Below are 21,295 nucleotides of genomic sequence, written 5' to 3'. Positions count from 1 at the left end.
GATGTAAAAATGGACTGCATTGGTATTGATTCTTACTTATATCCTATTTTGATATATGTTTTTATTTTACAGACATTGAACTTTATGTGATCCCATTTGTAATGGAGTTTTTCCACACATCCAGAGTGCTACGGGATTGGTCTGAATGAACACTTCCAAAGTGTTCATTATTTGGCTAATTTACATAGTAAGAGCCCTCTCTGATGTGCCATAACAGCACTAAAAATGGTATGGAGTACTAGAGATAGTATAGAAATTAGAGCTGAAACATGACATAGCTTTATGATGAAGAATGGTATATTGATCTTAGACATTCTGCAAGGCTTTTAATGATTTAGTTGTTTAAAACACAGAACATGCAAAATAGAATTAAAGAAGGAAGCAAACCATATTGTCTATAATGAAGATAAACAGAACTTTCTAAGTGCTGAAAGGGGAAGAGAAAAAGCAGGTTGTCAAATCATATTCAGTAATACAGAACACATGGGAGAATGAGACAAGCTTTATGCTGAACATATATGCTTTCATTTGAAAATGCTACTCTGATAGCACTGTTCCAGAAGATAATAAATGAATGAATGGCAGTTTGTGAGAAGGATTGCAATGGAAACTCAGATCAAACAGAATGGATTCACCAAGCCCTTCTCTTACACCGAGATTCCAAAAAGCAGAGTAAATAACTTCCAAATATGGGAAAAAGTCTATTTCATTAACTTTTAAAGTAGAAGACTTGAATTCTTAAATGGGAAAAAACCCACAGTGACTAGGTAAGAAAGCAAACAAATACATGGTTCATAAAGGTGTCTTTCCCTACCCACTGTGCTCTTGCAGAAGGGCACACTAGATTCATTTCAGCTAAATGAGAAATATTTTGGAAGTAAGGAATTGACCACTAGTACTCATGAAGCTAGGAGTTTTTTTCCCATCATCTGTGGAAGACAGCTGTACAACAGCTCTCTCTTCTTAAAGCAGAGATTCATTTCCTTGCTACCATTCTGTGCTTGAGCTAAATCACTGAAAGGAAAGAGGACTTTTTGTCACGACAAGCACCTTCTGTTTGTCACTCAGGTATTCAGGCACTTGCAATACCCAAAAGGCATTCATTAAACTCAGCCTCTTTTCATTGATTTAAATGAAATTCTGGTTAATAAAGTAGATGATATGACAATGAAGAAAGGACTTTTTCATATATGCATTCTTTCTGGATCAGGCAACTCAGTTTACAGTAGATGGGATGTCATATGGAATGGGAGAGTCTAGTCATGAGAGTCCATTCTTCAATTGGTTGAAATAATATCCTCAAGTATATTGAATTCCAGAAGCTGAATACAGGTACATAAAGGTTAATTGTAAATTAATCCTAATGCTAGTAAAATGGGATAAAACCATTGGTGAAGATTGGGAATCATTATTTTGATGAAATGTGAGGGCTGCAAACCCACAGTAAAAACATAATACTTTACACACACTGGATACTAAACCTTTAAGACCTCTGCACCATAAAGACAAGCATTAGGTTCTCTTTTATTCACTTTTTATAACCCTAAATGTAGCTGTAAATATAGATTAATAATAGCAGCAGTATAGTATAAGTATAGTAATCCATGCCATGGAAAAAAAAATGAGCCTTTATGATGGTGGAAAACAGCTTCTTTTCTAACTATGGGCCTTTCAAAATTCTGAAGTCTTCTTGGTTTTTAACTAGTTGAATTTGCAAATTCTAAACCAAACTGTAATTTAAGATTAAAGTTGGAAGAATATGCAATACCTCTCAAAACAAACAACCAAACACCCCCACCCCCCAAAAAAACTCCACTAGAATGAAATTGTAGATGCTAGCTCAATTAAAACCTCTGAGTCCTACAGTACACTGAACTCAATTGGGTTCTAGATTTACATGCTATTTATATTTTAATGTTATAGATTTATTAGCTGTAAGTCTAAACTTAGTCTTTATAAAAGCCCCAATGACCACAACAAAAGGGATATGACTTAGTTCCAGCAGAGACCTATGCCTTCTCTTCATCTTTATGACTTGAAGAATTTCATAGTATTAAATTCCAACATTAGTCATCCTAAACTAAATTTAAAATGGTCTACCAGTCCATGAACACTAAGCAAATGCATGATTTACACAGAAATCAATCTTATTCTTGATGTTTATGAGTACCACAGTCCCTGGAGCCCTCTACTCTTCTCTGCAGCTCTTCAAACTCTAATTCTAGCTTTAGAACAAATTTTAGAACCAAAAAGGGCAGTACCTTACTACAAAACAGAACACAGTTCTGTAACACCAACATTTCTTTTACTTCATGCTAATGTCAACTGAGCTCTTAAAACTTTAATTTTGTGAACTCATACCAGCTCCAGGATTAATGGAACCCAGACAACTAATTCCAACTACTCAAACCCAAGGAAATTTAGGTCAAAATTTATCACTATCCTTTAGCACTGCATATATATTAACACCATCTGGACTCTAGCCTTTTAAGTTTTCAAAGCTCTAAGCTTCAAATTCCTAATTTACTGCTGAAGAGCCAGCTCAAGAAAACAGGAGGTTTAAGACCCTGTGAAGAGCAGGTTTCTTTCACCTCTTTTTGTCCTACAATGTGCCAAAGTCATCATGGCTGTGCGCTGTTGAGTCTGGGGAAAAACAAAACAAAACAAAACAAAAACAAACAAAACCCAACCAACCAAAACAAAACAAAAAAAGAAACAAAACAAACAAAACAAGACCAGAATACGAGCCTATACACCTTAAAAAATAACCACGATTAAAAATACCTATCATCAGTATAGCCTAGTCCTGTTCTGATTTTTTGAACACTTTGAATGCCCTTTAATTACTTAAATCTAAATTGAAGACCTCTCCATGCTATAGGCATGAGACTGTGAACTGATGCCTTTATGCCTTCAGCTCTGTGGATTTGAACTTGATAGCACAGTTCAAACACCACTCAGTTGGAAAATAGCAACACCTAACAGAAGAGCAGATGTGTCCTACCTTACTGAGCCAGACAAGACAAAAATTCCCATTCCACCCTAGGGAATATTGAAGACAAGTGGGATGTTTCACTTTCATTTGGTATGCACTAGCACGAACCATCACCCTAATTTCAATCCAAACCTTTAATCAGAATAACAGTCCTGTCCATAATGGTGCAGCTGGTTCTGTTCACTTGACAGTGTGCAACAGGGCAGGATAAATGCCTTAAAATAAAACTGACTTTATGTGATTTTTAAAATTATCATTATTATTGTTGCTTATTATGTGGACTTAATCTATTTGACTAGCTTCAGCCTGAAATAGATTGATGAAGAAAACTGATGTGGAAAAGCATTCTGTGAGATTAAAATATTGTAAATTGAGATTTTCTAGTTCACTTCTGTTTAGAGAATGTATTTCTCACTCCTACTGCTTGGGGGAAAAAAAAAATCAGTTTTTTTCCAGATCAGCTGGCTCAGTTTAAAGGCTGTCCTCCCCCTATTAGTGTCCCCCTCCTATTAGTATCTGAAGAATTGTACCTAGTGACATAAAATAATCTTTTAAGTATGTTTTCATCTTATTCTTCTGCAGAATTGCTCCAGGTTTTCCTTACTGTTGCAAATCATAGAATCAAATGTGCATATTTAACACATATCCACAAATAGCTGTAGCTTCTAGGTTTAATGATTGAGTCACTTCAGTAAACTCTTCTTTAGGTTTGCAGGGCACACAATGGATTGTCAAGTAGCTGAGATTGTTTAGCATTTCATTATACCAATGCTGATATACGACTACTGTTTTGACACTGCTGCTTTGAAAACAGTGTGAAAGGGTACCTAATCAAATAGTCAGTGATATTTTACACAGTCAGAATTCTCTAGGGCAAAAGAAAGCCAATAAAAATAATGAAACCATGAAAAGTTAAATATTCTTGCTCAAATTATGTTAAAGAGATACATGGTTTGGATAGAAAAATGCCAGCGCTCCCTCAAGTGTGTATCTCATAAAAAATGTCCCCCCTTTTCCTCTCTAAAGAGGGGACAGGAGGAGAGAAGTGGACAGCTGTAGCTCAGTCTAAGTTTGCAAAGAGTAGACAAGAACAGACAAATAGGCAGAACTGGGTTTTTTTGTTGCCTGGGTCTGCATTTACAAGAGAGAAAACAAAGCACAGTGGTAAAAGGATATACATCCTTGACTGTAGGCCATGGAGAGGGTGATTTACAATTATTTGGTAGCTGTGTTGTTTTGGTTTGCTTTGCTTTGCTTTCCAGAGGCTGCAACTGAATAAGATGTTGAGGATCTCTTCCTGGAGTGCTGTCATAAGACATTGAGGCTAGATGAGGAAAAGGAGAGCAGCTAGAGCAGAGCTTCTGCTAATTAGCCTCTTCTCTGTGTGTAAATGCAGCTCAGGTAGGATAAAGGCTTTGTGCTAGCCTTTCCTACTGTAAAGAATTTTGTTCTTACTGTAAAACCAATGTCAGATCAGCTCATATTTAACTGATAGAGAACTTGCTTGAAACAGTGCCTGACCCCATTACTGGGAAGATATATTTGCCCTCTGCCACAGAGGCTCAATGTTTATGGGCCCTTGATTGCCCCTGAGTCATAGGCTGCTATTGTGTTCAGAAGTGCTTTTTTTGAAGCTGTGCTCGGTGTAGCAATTTTAAACGTTTCACCCTCATAGAGACCAAGCCATAATTATCCTCACCTTTGCCATCTCTGAACTGGTGCAATTCAAAGTGCCAGATTCGATCTTTAAAGCTTTTTGCAGCTACAATTTGAAGTTAACTTCTCTTTTCCAAAATAGGAACTGAGAAATCAGAGCAAAGTACTTGAAGTATCATTCCCTGAGTGCATACCCAGAACTGATAGTATGAAAATTTCTCTGAAGGACACTTGACTTCAGTATTTCCTTCCTATCTATTGACTTACTCAGTTGATCTATCAGCTACTATTTGTTAAATACATATCACACAAGAGCTGAGATCTGTGAGGCTAGGCTTTGAGGAAGATTAATGAAAAGAGTATTAGTGCCATAATGTCTTACAGGAAGACGATGATAAAGATGATTATATGAGAATTATTTTATGACAAGAGTTCTCTAACACAATTGCTTGCTGGAAGTCAGATATCAGATTTCTATTTTAGTTCTAGGGAAATAATGCCAAAGTTGAAGGATCCATGATTCTCTTAAAAGAAAACTAATTCTGAGAACTTTTTTTTATCATTTTATTTTATTGCCAGTTGAGATAAATCTTGTTTTGGCTTAGCCACTATCATAAGAACAAGGATATTCTAACACGACAAGGAGCACCAAATGTATTTTGCTACAATGGTTGTAAGACTGGAAGTTTTTCAGAACAAAGCATGCTGCCCTGGGCACTGAGGTATGATTTCAGGTATTCTCTTTTGTGCTTTTCCTATAGGTTAGCAAAATGTAACAGAATATATTAATTTTCTTTGGGATAACTTGTGAAAAAGATACCCTGTGATGATTAATCTTTAAATGTGATAGTCAACAATGATTACCACACCTTCACTGACACTATATCCAAGAATAAAAATCAAAGAGTAGAGAAAACATGAAATACAAATTGAATATTCAGCAACTATCAGAATGACTTTGTCAATTTTATTCATGACATTAGAAAACTGGTTTAGGGGGTAAAACTCTACATATCAAGAGGACTTATGTACACACTTGACTGGACATCTTGGCTCCAACACTACATCTGAGGTGCTAAGCACCATTACCCACTGTTGAAGAGTGACGGCATATCCCTTTATTCTTCATCTAGAGTACTTACTGTCAGCATAGCATGTGTCTAGAAGGAAATTCAAATCAGAAGCCCCTGCTTTTTTATCTTTACCAGCTACTTTTGAGAGATGCTCCTGTCGTGCTTATAGAAGGTTAGCACATTCTCCAGGCATTGAGAATCAGTCTTTACAGAAGTTTTAAAAATCTGCTGTTCTATTCTTTCATTACACAGCAATCAACCACAACACAGTCACGAATCTGAAAGACAGCAAATTTTACATTCCAAAATTATTAAATATTTTCAATTGTACTGAGTAGAAGTGTGGTTTACATTTGTTTCTAGCCCTTAACTATAACGCTTTTAAAGTGTTCCTTATCTGATCATTCTCTGGAATGCTATTTTCAATGCAGTTTACTTTATGAAGATCATTTTAAAGCATTTTTACAGAAGTAAACATCATTTGGCACAGTGGCACTTGGATAAGAACTTAGTATAATTCCATTTAAGGTCTTCCAAAAGTAGCTCTGAGATGCTAAGTAAAACAATCAGCTCTGTCTGTTGTGGAAATTTACAAGGCCAGAGTATTCTGACATTCAGCTTTCCAGACAAGTTCGTTCAAAGTGTTCACTCTCAGGCTGAATTGTCCTGTATACACTATTTGGAAATGTACTTAATATTTATATACAGCAGTTTGTATCTGCTCTTCCTAACACAGAATGTACAACTGCACGCTCACTTGGCAGCTTTAGTGATGTATATTAGAGGAGATAATGATCCAGTGTCTTAAGAAATCAGTTTGACTTTTGGAGGAAAGCCATGACTTCAAGGTGTTTCAGAATAAATGATGTTATAAAAGAATATTTTACCTTCTGAGAACCTTGGTGTGCTTTACAAATTTAGTGGTGTTCTATGTCTCTCAGGTAAATAACTTTTAAAGCAGTTTCTGTAGTTTTCCCTAAATTTTATAAATGCTGTTATTCATGAACTACTCAGGCTCCTGCTTTAAGCTGATTCCTGCCACTTAGCAGTGCCACTTTTCCCCGACTTTGTCGAGGAAAAGTAATTGTATGGGGGTTACACTGAATAAGGGAGAACCACGGTGTAAATATGCCTTGCCTGGTTACGCATCATTTCGCTTTTTATGGAGAAAGGGGAGGGAAGAAATTGTTTGCTGTGACTTGAAAACTACAGCTCCCCTGAAGTAAAGGGAGGCGGGGGAGGGGGGCGGGGGGAGAGGGGACGGCGAAGAAGGAAGCAGAGAAGGGATCATAGAATCATCATAGAATCATAGAATCAACAAGGTTGGAAGAGACTTCCAAGATCATCCAGTCCAACCTATCACCCAGCCCTACCCAGTCAACTATACCATGGCACTAAGTGCCTCATCCAGTCTTTTCTTGAAGACCTCCAGGGACGGTGCCTCCACCACCTCCCTGGGCAGCCCATTAATAACTTTTCTCGAAAGCATTAAAAAGCAAGCAACCAAACAAAAAAACAAAACAAAACCAGAACTATTCTAGTATTAACGTGGCTGGGGGAGAGTGGGAGATTCCGGTGCTCAGCCCTCCTGGAGTCACTCGTTATTTCAACGGCTGTGCTCTGCCGAGGAGGAGCCGTGCGGCGCTTTCAGACGCAGCCGTGCAGCGAGGTAGCGGCATCCTGCCGAGACGAGCAGCGCATCGGCGGCGGAGCCAGCGGGGTCACTAACGGAAGGTGGCCGCTGTGGAGGCTTCAGGGCGCTTCACTTTACCTGCGGGCGGGCGTCCGCGGCCCAGGTGCGCGGCAGCGGCGCCGTGCGGCGCGGAGCGCAGCGGCGTGCACCGCGCTGCTGGCGCTGCCGCTGCTGACACTACCGCCGCGCTCCGCTGCAGCGGTGAGAAGAGGCAGGGGGTGGTGCTGCTAGGAGCAGGGGCCGGGAGGGACGGACGGAGTGAGAAAGAAGACAGAGGGAGAGGGAGGGAGAAAAGAAGGGAGGCGGGGGAAGGAGGGAGGGAATCGACGAGCCGGAGCAGCTTTCCCACTCCCTCTGTTCCTTGCTGCAACTCCTCAACTCTGCCCGTTCTTTGCCTGGACATGTCTTAAGAAAGTTGGATCTCTCCCTCCTTTTCGCCGACTTTTTTCTTTCTTTTTTTCTTTCTTTCTTTCTTCCTTTTTTTTTTTTTTTTTTTTTTAATCCGAAATTCTTCCTACCCTTATGTTTTTCCTTCCCACCCTCGTTCAAGTCCGAAGCAGCGGATGGGTCGGAGCCGACATGCCGCGCTGTGGAGATGGGGCCGGTCGCCGCACTTGCTGCGCGCAGAGACCGTGCTGAGCGTCCGGGCCGCGGTGGAGTTGACTTTGTAGAGGTGTGTGGGCACCGAGGCATTGCTCGGCGTTTCTCAAAAGGGAAAAAAAGGGAGAAAAAAAAAAAAAAAAAAGAGGGGAAAGGAAGCGTGCGGGCATGAACAACTGAGCTGCAGCGGACTTTGGGGGAAGAGCGCCGAGTCCAGCTGGTCTGGTGAGTTCTTTTGTTTAATGAGTTTTTATCAGTAGGGTGCTTGGAGGAACTATTCCCATAAGAGTTTTGGTGCTGTGATTTGCTACGTTATAGAAAATACCCAGGTCTTCATCCAGTAGATTGTAACTCTGCAGTGTATATGTGTTTCTCTATAGATGCGTGTATATGTATGTGCGTATATTTATCCAAAGCTATGCATTCCCGAGGGCACCCCCAGCTATGCCGCTACCTTCATGGGAAAATGGGCACACAGCTTCCTCGACCCAACCTCCTGCAGCCGGATCTGGGCTCGGCACGAGGGGCTATCGGCTCGGCTGCGCTCGGCCGAGTCCGGGCTTGCCGGCGGCGCCGTGCCTGGACTCCCGTGTGCTGTGGCGCGGCGCCCCCTGCCCGGCCGCCGCGGAACTGCGCCGCCGCCACCGCGGGGCGGCAAAGTGCCTGAGGCAGGGACTGCTGGGACAGCCCCGGGAGGGAAGGAGGACAGTACGGCGGACGGCGCACGGCGCAGGCTCCCAGCTGCGGGCTGGAGAGTCGGCGGGTTTTGGAATGGTCGGTTTCTTCTGATCTACACCATGGAACTGTGGTTCCGGGAGCCCCCCCGCGCAGCAGGCTTTATTTATTTATATGGCTAATAAAAGACGTGGCGGGGCTAATGCACCGTAAACGCGCTACTGCCGTCCTCTCGCCCGCAGCCCAGCTTCGCAGCGAGTCTGGGTCGGGATTCCCCAGGCAAACGTTTGATCGTTATCAAGTATGATCACTTATTAATGACCAGGAAGTCCTAAGTGGGCTATTGAGGATTATTAGCTTTTAACGTTGGTCTGGCTGGTAGACAGCCCTCCAGCGAGACCGCCCGAGGTAAACCAAACCGCTTTTCCCAAGTCGTCGCTCATTCCGCTGTCTCTGGCCCCGCACACGCATCCCTCGAGGCTGCTTTTCCCGGCACCGGAGCACGGTGCTACTTCTTAGAACAGTGGCAGAGCACCACGGTAGCCGTCAATCGGTTTTAGCCTCTGCTGGGAGACATCCCCCAGCACGGCCATTAAGCGACGGCTCGCCCAGCCCGACACTGGGAGGCATGAGGCCAAGCCCGCCGGTGCGGTCCGGGGGCGGCATTTTGGCCGTCGCCTCCCGCTCGCCGCACGGGGGAGGGGCTGCCTAGCCTCTGCTGTCCCCGCTGGGTGCTTCTCTCTGCCACCGGCGCCAGGGAAGACCGAGGGGCTTGTCCCAAGTACCCGCTGCTCGGATGGCAGAGCCCCGCCATCGAGGACCTCCAGTTCCAGTGGGCTGCCTGACTCTCTCACACTCCCTGCATGATAACCCTCGGTAGCAGCTTTCTTAAGTTTCCGAGTAGTCCCTCCGAGGAAAGACTTCGCCATACGCGAAGTCGCCCACGACTCCAAACCACCAGTATCCCCCCTGCCTCCCCAGCCGGGCTAGAACGGAGCGAGCCCAGCTGAAACGATGAGCGCCTGCACAACCCGCCCCCGCTGGTCTCTCCGTGAGAGCCGAGCTGCCGGGGAGGACGACTCGTGCTGAAGTGCGTCGCCCCCGCCCCTCTCGCACTGTGTGTAGTCCTCGGCCCTGGGCGGAGAGGCCGGGAGCGGTGCTTGGGCTGCCGCCGACGCTCCCGCGCCCGCGGAGCGCCGCAGAAACGAGTTCCGGAGGGGCGGCCGTCCAGCGCCGCGGAGGAATACAGCAGCGGGGGGCGCAGCGTCTCGGAGGGGGCGGAGGGTCCCCGGCGAGGCGTGCTGGTAGCTGGGAAGAAAGGGGGACAAGCTCGGCGGGTACCATGCGGGGCTGGCCCCTGTCTGTGCTCTGGCAGCTGTAAGCTGAGCCAAGGAGAGGTGAGGTGCGGCTGCGCTGGGTCGGGCCGGGCTAGCTGAGAGTTGAGAGAAGTTTTGTGGTGGGGGTGGGGAGCGGGCAGCGGTGGTGCGGTGAGGGGGCGGCACGGTCCCCCTCAGAAAGTTTTGGCTCTGAGGCGAGGCCGAGATCACGGCGAAGCTGCCCGGGGCTCTATGTGAGTGGCCGCCTCCTGCCAATGGACCCCGTGGGAAGCGGCTGCGGAGCGGTACCAGTCTCCCCTCCCTTCTCTTCGGCGCCGGACCGGGGGGGCGGCTCTGGCGCCCCACTGCTCTCCCCGCCGCTTACGGTGGCCGATGGGGCTAGAGCCGCGGTCCCGCTCTATTGAGAGCCCGCAGTTCAGCCGGCAGGTTGGTTGTAAGTTACGTGGAGGAGAAGGGGCGGCGGAGGTGTTTTGCCCGGAGGCGAGGTGTGTTCGGAAGTGTCTGATGGGCCCGTTGCAGCCTGAATTCCCCGGTGAGCCGACAGTGGCGGTTCGCTGCCAGCCGATACCTTGAGGTGACTTTTTTTTTCCTTTGTTTGCACTTCACCGCCGCGTCCCTCGTTGCGTTCCTCGCCGGATTCCTCCGAAGGATAAAGGGCAGCGCCCGCGAGGACGCAGCAGCAGCAGCTCTCCGGGAGATCCTGGCTGAACGCAACAGCTTCTGCTGATGGTTTTTTTTTTTCCTTCTTACGGCAGTTGAAAGAAAAGAAATCTGTGATTAAAAGGTGCAGTTTTTAATCTCTTGACGTCAGTAAGCGACGGTGTGCCTTACCCTACAGTAAACTTTTTTTTTCTTTCGGTGGAACGGATTAATAAATTAAAAAATGCTGCTTTGTAACGTCAGAATCTCCTACAGTTCAAACGACTTGCGTGCAAGTTGTTCCGGGCATAGGAAGTATTTACCTGTATTACCTCTCCTGATATTTTTCTGGGAAAGAAAATAATGCTGTGTAATAGATGTGTATTTCCTATTTACACGTTGAAGTCTGTGGAAATAGTCAGCTATTTAGTGACTAAAATACTTAAAAATTAAATATTTTTCAATGTTGAAGTTTTTCTTTTGTCCTCTATGAAATCCTAAAATCTCACTTTTAGGAGACTGGAAGGTGAGTTTTAATAGTTGTCCTAGTGGTAGGATAGTCTCCTGGATTCTGTAACAGCATGCCACAGAACTTTATTATAGCTAAGTTATGAGCGTTATCAGCATATAAAATCCATTTGAATTCTTCAAGACCTAGTGGTGGGTTTTTTTTTCAGTTTAAAACTGAGCGCAAGTGCAGTAAAGCTGTTTTTGTTGTCGCAAAGTTGCAGATACCATGCTAAATTTCAATCAAACTCTTTCATTCAGAGCAATCAGAAGTCTTTTTTTTCTTGCACAGCTGGTGAGTTCAGTATTAGATACACTGGTTTGTAACTGCTATACAGATAAATAGTAAAAATTCCACGTGTGAAACTTTGTTTCACTCCTGAGTCACAACATTTCTGTGCCGTTAGATAACAGCTACAAGTGTTTTCATTCTAACAGCAAAGATCTTGAAAGCATAAATCTCAGGTTAACTCAATGTGGAGAATAGAAGCATAAAACTTTCTGGATTTCAGTCACAAGTTGAAACTGTTATGTTAATCTCTGTGACAATGTACATCTTTAAAATAACTTACCAGTTTTACTAAGATGACATGCTTTTGTCATGTATTAATTTTCTGAATACCAGAATAGACAGACACTCTCCCTCCCAGAAAAGAAAAGGATACTTAAGATTTTTTTAATTGGAAACTTGAGTATGTTGAAACAATGAAACATGGTTTGTTTATTTTCCCAACCAGACTACATAAATAATTGTTTTTAAGCAATTGAAAGAGTGAGTACAGCCTACAAAGCCACATGATCTTCTAGAGACTTCTGCAACAGGTATCCTGTCATAATTGTTTAGTTACTGCAGTAATAACTACACAGTGCAGTTGTGTCAGATGGCATCAGTCACACATGCTGATCAAAACTGGCCTTTAAATAGGTGACGTTTTGATCTGCATAGGTGTTTCAGTGTTATTAACATTACAAATTTAAGGAGCAGTCACACATGTGGCGGGATGCTGCCACAACATTTGTTAGATGTTAAAGATTTCAGTGGAAATTGTAGAAAAAACACTAAAAACCTTTCTTAGTTCTCAGAATGCTTGCTGACATGTCCCTGGAGCAGTGTATCAGGCCATATTCAGCCTCATTCTGCTAATAATGTAAAGGATGTAGCTCAATTCTACAGTAGATCCTTCTGGACCTAGCTGGCAGATGTTGCATGTAGAAAAGAGGTAGTGGGACTAAGACTCAGTGTGACTTGGGCTATGTGGCCTGCTTTGGTTTCTTTTTCTACTTGCAACTTGAGAGTGAAGATGATCACTGAGTGAGTAAATCTCTCAATGTGTGTCCCCCACTATGTAGAAGATCAGTTTATTTTGTCTCTTTTTGTTGTTGGCTTACCTGGTATTGAGATTCCCTTTTGCTAAATTCTGTATTTTATCTTGAAACTTTCAAATCTCAAGCTACAGACTGAAGTCTGGGTACAGTAAACACACTGCTAAGAGAAACAGTTTTTATATAACTACTGTTTTGTCCAAATCATCTTTATTTGTGAGTTACCCATTTGAGGTTTGCTAGCCCCAAAATTTTGCATGTTCTTAAACTTTTAATGAAAGATAGCTCACATTTCCAAGCATTTTACCCACATGCACATTATGTTATTGATGTTGATGTGCTAATAATTTTGTTAGTTTTCACACTTAGTTACAATGTTATCATATGTATTTCAGTGCTGTATATCCATATAAATAAAAATTACTTGGATAGACATATAAATACTTTTTTAAAAATCTGAGTAATAATTTCAAATAGGAAATCAAACCATAGGAAAGTAGCTTTTCAGAATAAATATGGTGTGCGCTTCCTGTAAATCTAGTTCTATGGTGTTTTGTCAATCAGTTGCTTTATGTGTTGAAAATGGATGCAGAAAATTCTAAACTGCTCATATTCCAAAGATAAGAGAAATTAGGAGTTCAAAGTGTAGCCTGTGGCTAAAGTGTTTCTGAAATTCAGTCATTCTGTAAATGAGCCATTGAGTTTATATCTAATACATTATCACTTTATCTTAACACTTCTATACTTGTCCTTAATAGTTGAGTGTCTTTTCAACTATCATTTGTTTGATACTTTAGATATCTATCAAGATTATATTGTTTCAGTTTTTGATATCCTAGACCAACATTTTTTTTTAGTAGCTCTGTAAAGTGGAAAAAATGTCATGTAACAGAAATGACTAACTTGTTTTTATTCAATATGGTGAGATGCTCTTAATGGTCTTGATTATGACTCAGAGGTAAAAGTTGCTGCTGAAGAGTGGATTCTCTTGCTGGTAGTTGCATCATTGTCTGTAATAACAATAGGCTGCCAGTTGCCAGTTCTGAGTGGACTCCACTTGAAAGTTATTGCAGAAAAGCAGCAAGAAGTGCTTAAATCATTACTGGACAGAAACATATTTAAGCTAATAGGAATTCCTACACCTTTTTCAACTTTGAATTTTAATGTCGAGATTGGATATCTTAATATAGTCTAGTGCATCATAGTACAGTGCATGTTGTCTATAATGTGACCAAGATGTGAGGAGCAAGTGATAAAAGATACAGACAAGTACAGTGTTTTACATAATAAATACACTTCTTCAGACAGCTGGTTGCCAAACACAAGTATAGGCAGTGAATTACAGGGTGCCATGGCATCAGAGGTGAAGCTAGATTTTGGACTAAAGCATAAATTTTTTTACACCAAATCTTAGTCCTTGTGTAGCAGAAGGAGAAAAGAGGGAAAGATCTGATCATCATGCAGCTTTTGATAATAGACAGCTTCCAAAATTCCAGCAAGATGGAGTAAAAGAATCTGCTTCTGTTGATTAATCAATTATTACATAATTTTAACACACCTCTTAGTACAGTCTAATGACCTCTTCAATTGCTCAGAGATTTGGAAGTACGTATATCAGTTACTTATTGTAGGACTTTGGTTGGTTTGGGAGTTTTGTTGCCTTCTGCTTGCCTTTTTTTTTTTTTTTTTTCCCTCTTTTCTATGAAAATATTCATTTATGTGGCAGTATATTAAGGAGAGTGAAGCTCTGGAGACTTAAGTGTCTATTTATTCTCACAAGAAGTTTTCATAGCCTGGGAAAAGTGGATAGGGGAGGAATAACATTGTTAACCCATTGAAATAGTAACTGTTCCAACCTTACCCCATGTGCAGTCTTAACCGATGCAGTCTTCAGCCAGTGTTAAGACCTTGTAAGCAGTGGTTCCAGATTGTGGCTTACTTTTAAAAGCTCATACACATTTCAGTATTTGCTAATTAACTTCTTATTGTTTGCTATGATTATAGCTTTAGTCGTGTAGCTTAATTGCTAGAATTGGTAAGGAAAAAAAAGTCTTTTTATCTTTTAAAAGGATGCTAGCTAAGTTTTCATTACTGCTCTCCAGTATTTCCTGCAGTTTGTGGATCTGAGTCTTAAATCCTTCTCAAAATCATTGATTTACTAACAGCTGTGACTAAATTAGCTGCTTCTAAACTGAGTGAAGTGTTGATACAGGTAGATTAATTTGTTCTAATGCTTTCTGGCTGACAGCCTGTGAAATTTCAGCCTGTGTGATCTTTCACCTATGTACCTGAGCAAGTAGAAATTAGGGGAGAGAGAAATAACTAAGAGAAGGTCTGAGCGGAGGAAGGAGACAATATAACATGATACCTTTTTTGCTGAGACAAACAGAACTAGCATGAGGGTAGGCAATGAGGAGAGGCTGATAGCTAATGATACCATGAGGACAAACTAGGGCTAAAATGCGGGAGAAAAGATCAGGAAGAATGAAAGAAGGGTATAGTTAGTAATTAGTATAATTAGGTATTAGTGTGAGTTATGTAACAAACTGACCAGGGGAAAAGATGCTAAAAGAAAGAGAAGGGGAAAATATTTAGAATAAACAGAGAAACATGAAAGAAAAGAATGCATGCTCCTTAATCACAGTAATAGAGGCAAAGCTAGATTGCTTTTCACTTGCTGGAAAGAATTTTTTCCCCCAAGATTTTGTTGAACATTTGGGCTCGTTGAGGAAGCATTCTGAAGCTTTGATCTGTTATCCTGTGAGACTCAGGGGAGTAAATAGTGTTGCCACCAACCCAGATGGAGATGGTCCTAGATGTGTAACTTCTCATTTTCTTTCGCTGTGAATTCTAAAATGAAGATCAAGGTTATATGAGTAATATTTGAATAGTCGTAAGTCATAACACATCTCTCTCTTGTTTCAGGGTTTCTTTGTAATTGCTGCCATGGGAAGATACTTGACTATGCCGTTGCTGCTGATGCTGCTGGTGCAGCATTTTGGAAACTGTGAAGGAAATCAAAGGCCACATCATGCTCCATCAATGCAGTTTACACAAGTACAATATAATGCCACTGTGTATGAGAATTCTGCAGCCAAGACTTATGTTGGGCATCCAGTGAAAATGGGCATTTACATTACAAATCCATTATGGGACCTAAGATACAAAATTATTTCTGGTGACAATGAGAATTTGTTCAAAGCTGAAGAATATGTTCTTGGAAACTTTTGCTTTTTGAGAATACGGACCAAGGGAGGGAACACAGCTATCCTTAACAGAGAGGTGAAAGACCATTATATGCTGACAGTTAAAGCAGTTGAAAAAAATACCAATGCTGAAACACGAACGAAGGTCAGGATACAAATACTGGATACAAATGACTTGCGGCCTTTGTTTTCACCAACATCTTACAGTGTTTCTTTGCCTGAAAACACAGCAATAAGGACCAGCATCGCAAGAGTCAGTGCAACAGATGCAGATATAGGAACAAATGGAGAGTTCTACTATAGCTTTAAGGAAAGAACGGATATGTTTGCTATACATCCAACTAGTGGAGTTGTAGTTCTAACTGGTAGACTTGACTACTCGGACACTAAGCTTTATGAGATGGAAATTCTTGCAGTGGACCGTGGGCTGAAGCTGTATGGTAGCAGTGGCATAAGTAGTATGGCAAAACTAACTGTTCACATAGACCAAGCAAATGAATATGCCCCTGTTATTACAGCCATTGCTTTGACTCCGTCAGAGTCAGATAAAGATCCCACTTATGCCATTGTAACAGTAGAGGACAACGATCAGGGTTCAAATGGGGAAATAGCATCATTAAACATTGTTGCAGGTGATCCACTTCAGCAGTTCAAAACAGTGAGGTCTGTTCCAGGAGGTAAAGAATACAGAATAAAAGCTATTGGTCACATTGACTGGGAAAGCCACCCTTTTGGATATAACCTTACCCTTCAGGCTAAAGATAAAGGAAATCCCCCCCAGTTTTCCTCTGTAAAAGTTGTTCATGTGGCATCACCACAGTTTAAGTCTGGTCCTGTCAGGTTTGAAAAAGATATATATAGAGCTGAAATAAGTGAATTTGCTCCCCTGGACACACCTGTGATAATGGTGAAAGCTCTGCCTAGTTACCCACATGTAAAATATGTGTTAAAAAATACACCAGGCAAAGTAAAATTCAGTTTAAATGCTGACACTGGTCTTATTACCACTTTGGAACCCATAAAAGCACAATATGCATCTCATTTTGAACTTGAAGTTGTGACAAGTGATAGAAGGGCTTCTACAAAAGTATTAATTAAGGTACTAGGCATGAACAGTAATCCTCCCGAATTTACTCAGACATCCTATAAAGCCACCTTCAACGAGAATGTGCCAGTAGGTACAAGTGTCATGAGAGTAAGTGCAAAAGACCCTGATGAAGGGGAGAATGGTTATGTGACCTATAGCATTGCAAACTTAAATCCTATACCATTTGTGATTAACCATTTCAGTGGGGTTATTAGTACCTCGCAAGACTTGGATTATGAATTGATGCCAAGGGTTTACAACTTAAGGATTCGAGCTTCTGACTGGGGTATACCATATCGCCGAGAAGTTGAAGTTCCTGTTACTCTTATTTTAAATAATCTGAATGACAATATACCTCTTTTTGAGAAAATAAACTGTGAGGGAACAATTCCCAGGGATCTTGGTGTTGGAGAACAAATAACAACTGTATCTGCTATTGATGCTGATGAGCTCCAGTTGGTGAGATACCAAATTGAATCTGGAAATGAGCTGGATTTATTTAGCCTAAATCCAAATTCTGGAGTACTTTCACTCAAACAGTCATTAATAGATGGTCTAGGTGCTAAAATGTCTTTTCACAGTTTGAAAATTACAGCTACAGATGGAGAAAATGTTGCAAACCCATTGTATATCAACATAACTGTGGCTACCAGCCGCAAACCAGTCAGCTTGCAATGTGAAGAAACCGGTGTTGCCAAAATGCTTGCAGAGAAACTCTTACAAGCAAATAAATTGCACAGTCGTGGAGAAGTTGAGGATGTTTTCTTTGACACTCACTCTGTGAATATGCATGCACCTCAATTTAGAAGTACTCTCCCCAGTAGCATTGAGATAAGAGAAGATCAACCTGTGGGCTCCAGTATAATACTTATGAATGCTACTGATCTTGATACTGGCTTCAATGGAAAGCTAGTGTATGTTATTTCTGGAGGTAATGAAGATAGTAGTTTCATTGTTGATATGGAAAGAGGAATGCTGAAAATTTTATCTCCCCTTGACCGAGAAGCAAAAGATAAATATACTCTAAATATTACTGTCTATGATCTTGGAATGCCACAGAAGTCTGCCTGGCGCCTTTTAGATGTAACAATTTTGGATGCTAATGACAATTCCCCTGAGTTCTTGCAGGACAGCTATTTTGTTGAAGTGAGTGAAAACAAAGAGCCAAACAGTGAAATAATTCAAATTGAAGCTACTGATAAAGATTTGGGAGCTAATGGTGAAGTGAAATACTCTCTTATTACAGATACAGACAAGTTTACTATTAATGCTGTGACAGGAGTTGTGAAAGTTGTAGGCATTCTGGATCGTGAAGAACAGCATGTCTATTTCTTGAAAATAGAGGCAAGGGACCAGCCTACTGAAGAACCTGAGTTATTTTCAACAGTTGTTCTGAAAGTGTCTGTAGAAGATGTTAATGACAATCCTCCTAAATTTATTCCTTCAAATTACCACGTGAAAATTCGAGAAGATCTTCCTGAGGGGACTATTATTACATGGCTAGAAGCCTATGACCCTGATTTAGGCCTGTCAAGTCAAGTGCGATACAGTCTTTTGGAAAATGGAGATGGCATGTTTGATGTTGACAAGCTAAGTGGAGCAATACGCATTGTACAAAGTCTGGATTATGAAAAGAAACAACTTTATAACATGACTGTGCGTGCCAAGGACAAAGGAAAGCCCATTTCATTGTCCTCTACATGTTACGTTGAGGTCGAGATAGTTGATGTAAATGAAAACTTGCACCCTCCACGGTTCTCTATATTTGCAGATAAAGGCTTTATAAAAGAAGATGCCCCTATTGGCTCCTCCGTAATGACAGTATCTGCTTACGATGAAGATGCAGGACGAGATGGGGAGATTAGATATTCAATCAGAGATGGATCTGGTATAGGAGTTTTTCAAATAGATGAAGAAAAAGGTAAGGTGGCTTTCCGTTATTTTTATATTCTGAATAAAGTCATATGCCAGCTGACATAGAAATTTGTGTCAGGACAAAAAGGTGTCACCGCTAATGTATATAGTTCTGCCTGTCAGTTTGGTGAGATCATATGCGTACATTTGATAAGTAGTCCTGTATTGTCTTTATTTCTATCCAGCCTATCTAAAGCCATTCTTAGATATAGAAAATCTGTGCCATCTGGCAAAAAGAAGCATGTTATTGATACAAAAAGAAGATCTGCTTCATGGGAATACTGTTGCCTTGTGGACAGTAGGACTGAGAAGCTAAGGCAACAAATCGCTTTCTGCGGGGATTTTCACACTTTTAAATCTTCATGCCATGTCTCTTTTGCTTTTTTTACTAGAAGTATGCATAGATGTGATACTGCCATACATCTGGGTTTGGTAGTCATCTTTGAGAATTGCTAGAGATGCCCATCTGTTAAGCAGTTCCTTCTTTGTATAAGGGCTTCTCTCAGAGAAAGCATGGGTAGAGACTTTAAAAAGCACATAAATGAAGTAGGCTGATGTGCTGACTTATCTAATTATCAATACATAAATTTATGTGCAGCAGAGAGTTTTGCTAGTGTCACTTATTTGGAGGAAACATAATTATGGTTTCAGTAAAATCCTGGTGCTAACTTCTTGCATTTTGGTAGGGCATCTGGGCAGCTGCCCCTTCCTTTATGCCTGATAAAGATAGAGCATTGATTCTCTGATAGAGATAGATACACTCCTTAAGGAGGAATCTTGTGCAAAATTAGGCTATGGGTTACAGCTAAGTAAATTATGACATGTGACTGATGTTTTAGAGAAAAAAATCTTGAAAATGGGAATAAAAAATACCAATCTTATTTGTTTCATTCAGTGGCTGCTCTATTATGAACGGATTTTCTAAAAATGGAAATTTGAGTACTTTGACAGAATTAGTATTTTACTTTTTGTATACATACTGACTATTAATTTCTGCATCATTGCACCTTTCTCTTGGCATAGGTACATTGAAGTTTACTATGCATTATAGAGGAAGACTTCCTTTTTACAAAGAATCACATGGTAAAGACAAAGGATAATGGGTAGAAGTTGCTACTGGGGAGATTCAGACTGGATGCCAGAAAAAAATTGGAATAAACTCCCAAGGGAGGTAGTGGAGTCTCCTACATGAGACAGTTTCAAGCTTGACAGGGTGCAGGGCCATCACATTCTTCCCTGAAAGGCTGGACTAGGTGATCCTTAGGATCCCATCCAACCTGGTATTCTGTGAATCAATGAATCATAGAATCTAATTGTTCTACAGAATGAATCTTATGTTTGCCAGTTTATTGTGCAAGTGGTAGATAGCAGTAACAAAAATTAAAGAGTGAAGAAATACATTTATTTTGACAGCAGTATGTGTATGCATACCTATTTATGTGTGTGTGGGCAGGTGCACATATTTTTGTGGTACTACTACTGTGGCAGAATTGTCTGCATGTGCTATCTGCATTCTCTTGGCACAAGGCTAGTTTGCTTTACTGAAGAACTGATGTGACTTTAAATAAGTACCTGTTTATCTGCCGGAATTTTAAAATTGGTGGAACTTGGGGCAAAGCCAGCTTCTATTTAATAGTCTTGTCCAGGACAGTGGCTCTGTATTTTCAAGGTGAGGGGAGAGGTGTATCTTTATTTGTATCTGGTGTCTAGTGTTTGCAGTTCCTCAGGACTGAAAGGTAGAGGGATTTGTTAGGGAGGGAGTGGTGATGAAGTTCCTAGTTTTTCATCTTAGTGAACAAATTCTGCTTATGACACCTGCTTGGGGAAAAAATACATGTATTTGTATTTGGTAGGTGTGTGTTTTCTGCCGAATGTTATCTGAAGGCACCAAAGAAAGAACATGCTGGGTACAAGCTTGACATTTTATGTCAGTGCCTTTTGTTTTATTTGGCTTAATTGATAAGAAACTGTAAGAATTATTACAGAAGATGCTTTTTTGTGCTGAATATTTGTCATGCTTTTCAAAACGGTCTGGCCTTGGTGTAGGGAGCAGACAGATAAATATCCAAGTGAGCACATTAAAGACTTTATGAAAGAGGAGATTCGGCAAGCAGCTCAGTAACTTTTTCAGCTCGCTAAAGGGCTTTTCTGACTTTACCCTTCAGCTATCTGTTGCTTCCTACTGTCTTTGAAAACATCATACTATCAATTCAAAGGTAGATAAACTGAATTTAGGAAGTTATTTGAGTCAACACTTAACTATTCGGTGGCTAAGGCAAATATTTTTGTGCCTTTCTTCTTAGGACAGCAATCACATTTGCAGAAAGAATAGATGATTGATGATTGTCAAAGCACTGAATAGCTGGCTCCCTGCATGGAATTTGTGCTGGCCTTTAGGTTGTCTTTTCTGTGTTAATGGGGCCTTGAATTTTGCATTTGAAAAGGTAGGGAATTATTTGAGGGTTTGATATTTGTACTTGTAATTCTGCAATTTAAAAAAAAAAAATGTATCTTTGCCACTAATTTACCTTTGTTTTAGGTTAACTGATTTTCATAGGTTCTGTTTTCTGACATCTTACCCAAATCATTA

General features: G+C 41.1%; 1 protein-coding gene across 8 annotated transcripts in view; it reads left to right on the top strand.

Annotated features, from left to right (window-relative positions):
• Window positions 1-7,398: 7,398 nt before the first annotated feature.
• The window catches only part of FAT1 (FAT atypical cadherin 1), a 97,240-nt gene continuing 83,343 nt past the window's right edge, over window positions 7,399-21,295 (top strand). For 4 of the 8 annotated variants that reach the window (XR_010303444.1, XM_064149030.1, XM_064149026.1 and 1 more), the window contains exons 1-2: window positions 7,735-8,242; window positions 15,424-18,712. Coding sequence is in view for 7 of the 8 variants with exons in the window: in XM_064149030.1 (XP_064005100.1) it covers window positions 15,445-18,712 (3,268 nt within the window). In the remaining variant the exon portion in view is untranslated. The other 4 variants (XM_064149023.1, XM_064149024.1, XM_064149029.1 and 1 more) reach the window with 4 other exon arrangements.

Source organism: Pogoniulus pusillus, chromosome 9 (assembly GCF_015220805.1).
Source record: "Pogoniulus pusillus isolate bPogPus1 chromosome 9, bPogPus1.pri, whole genome shotgun sequence".
NCBI lineage: Eukaryota > Metazoa > Chordata > Aves > Piciformes > Lybiidae > Pogoniulus > Pogoniulus pusillus.
Note: the sequence above shows the minus strand (reverse complement) of the source record. Positions and strands in the feature narration are given on the sequence as shown.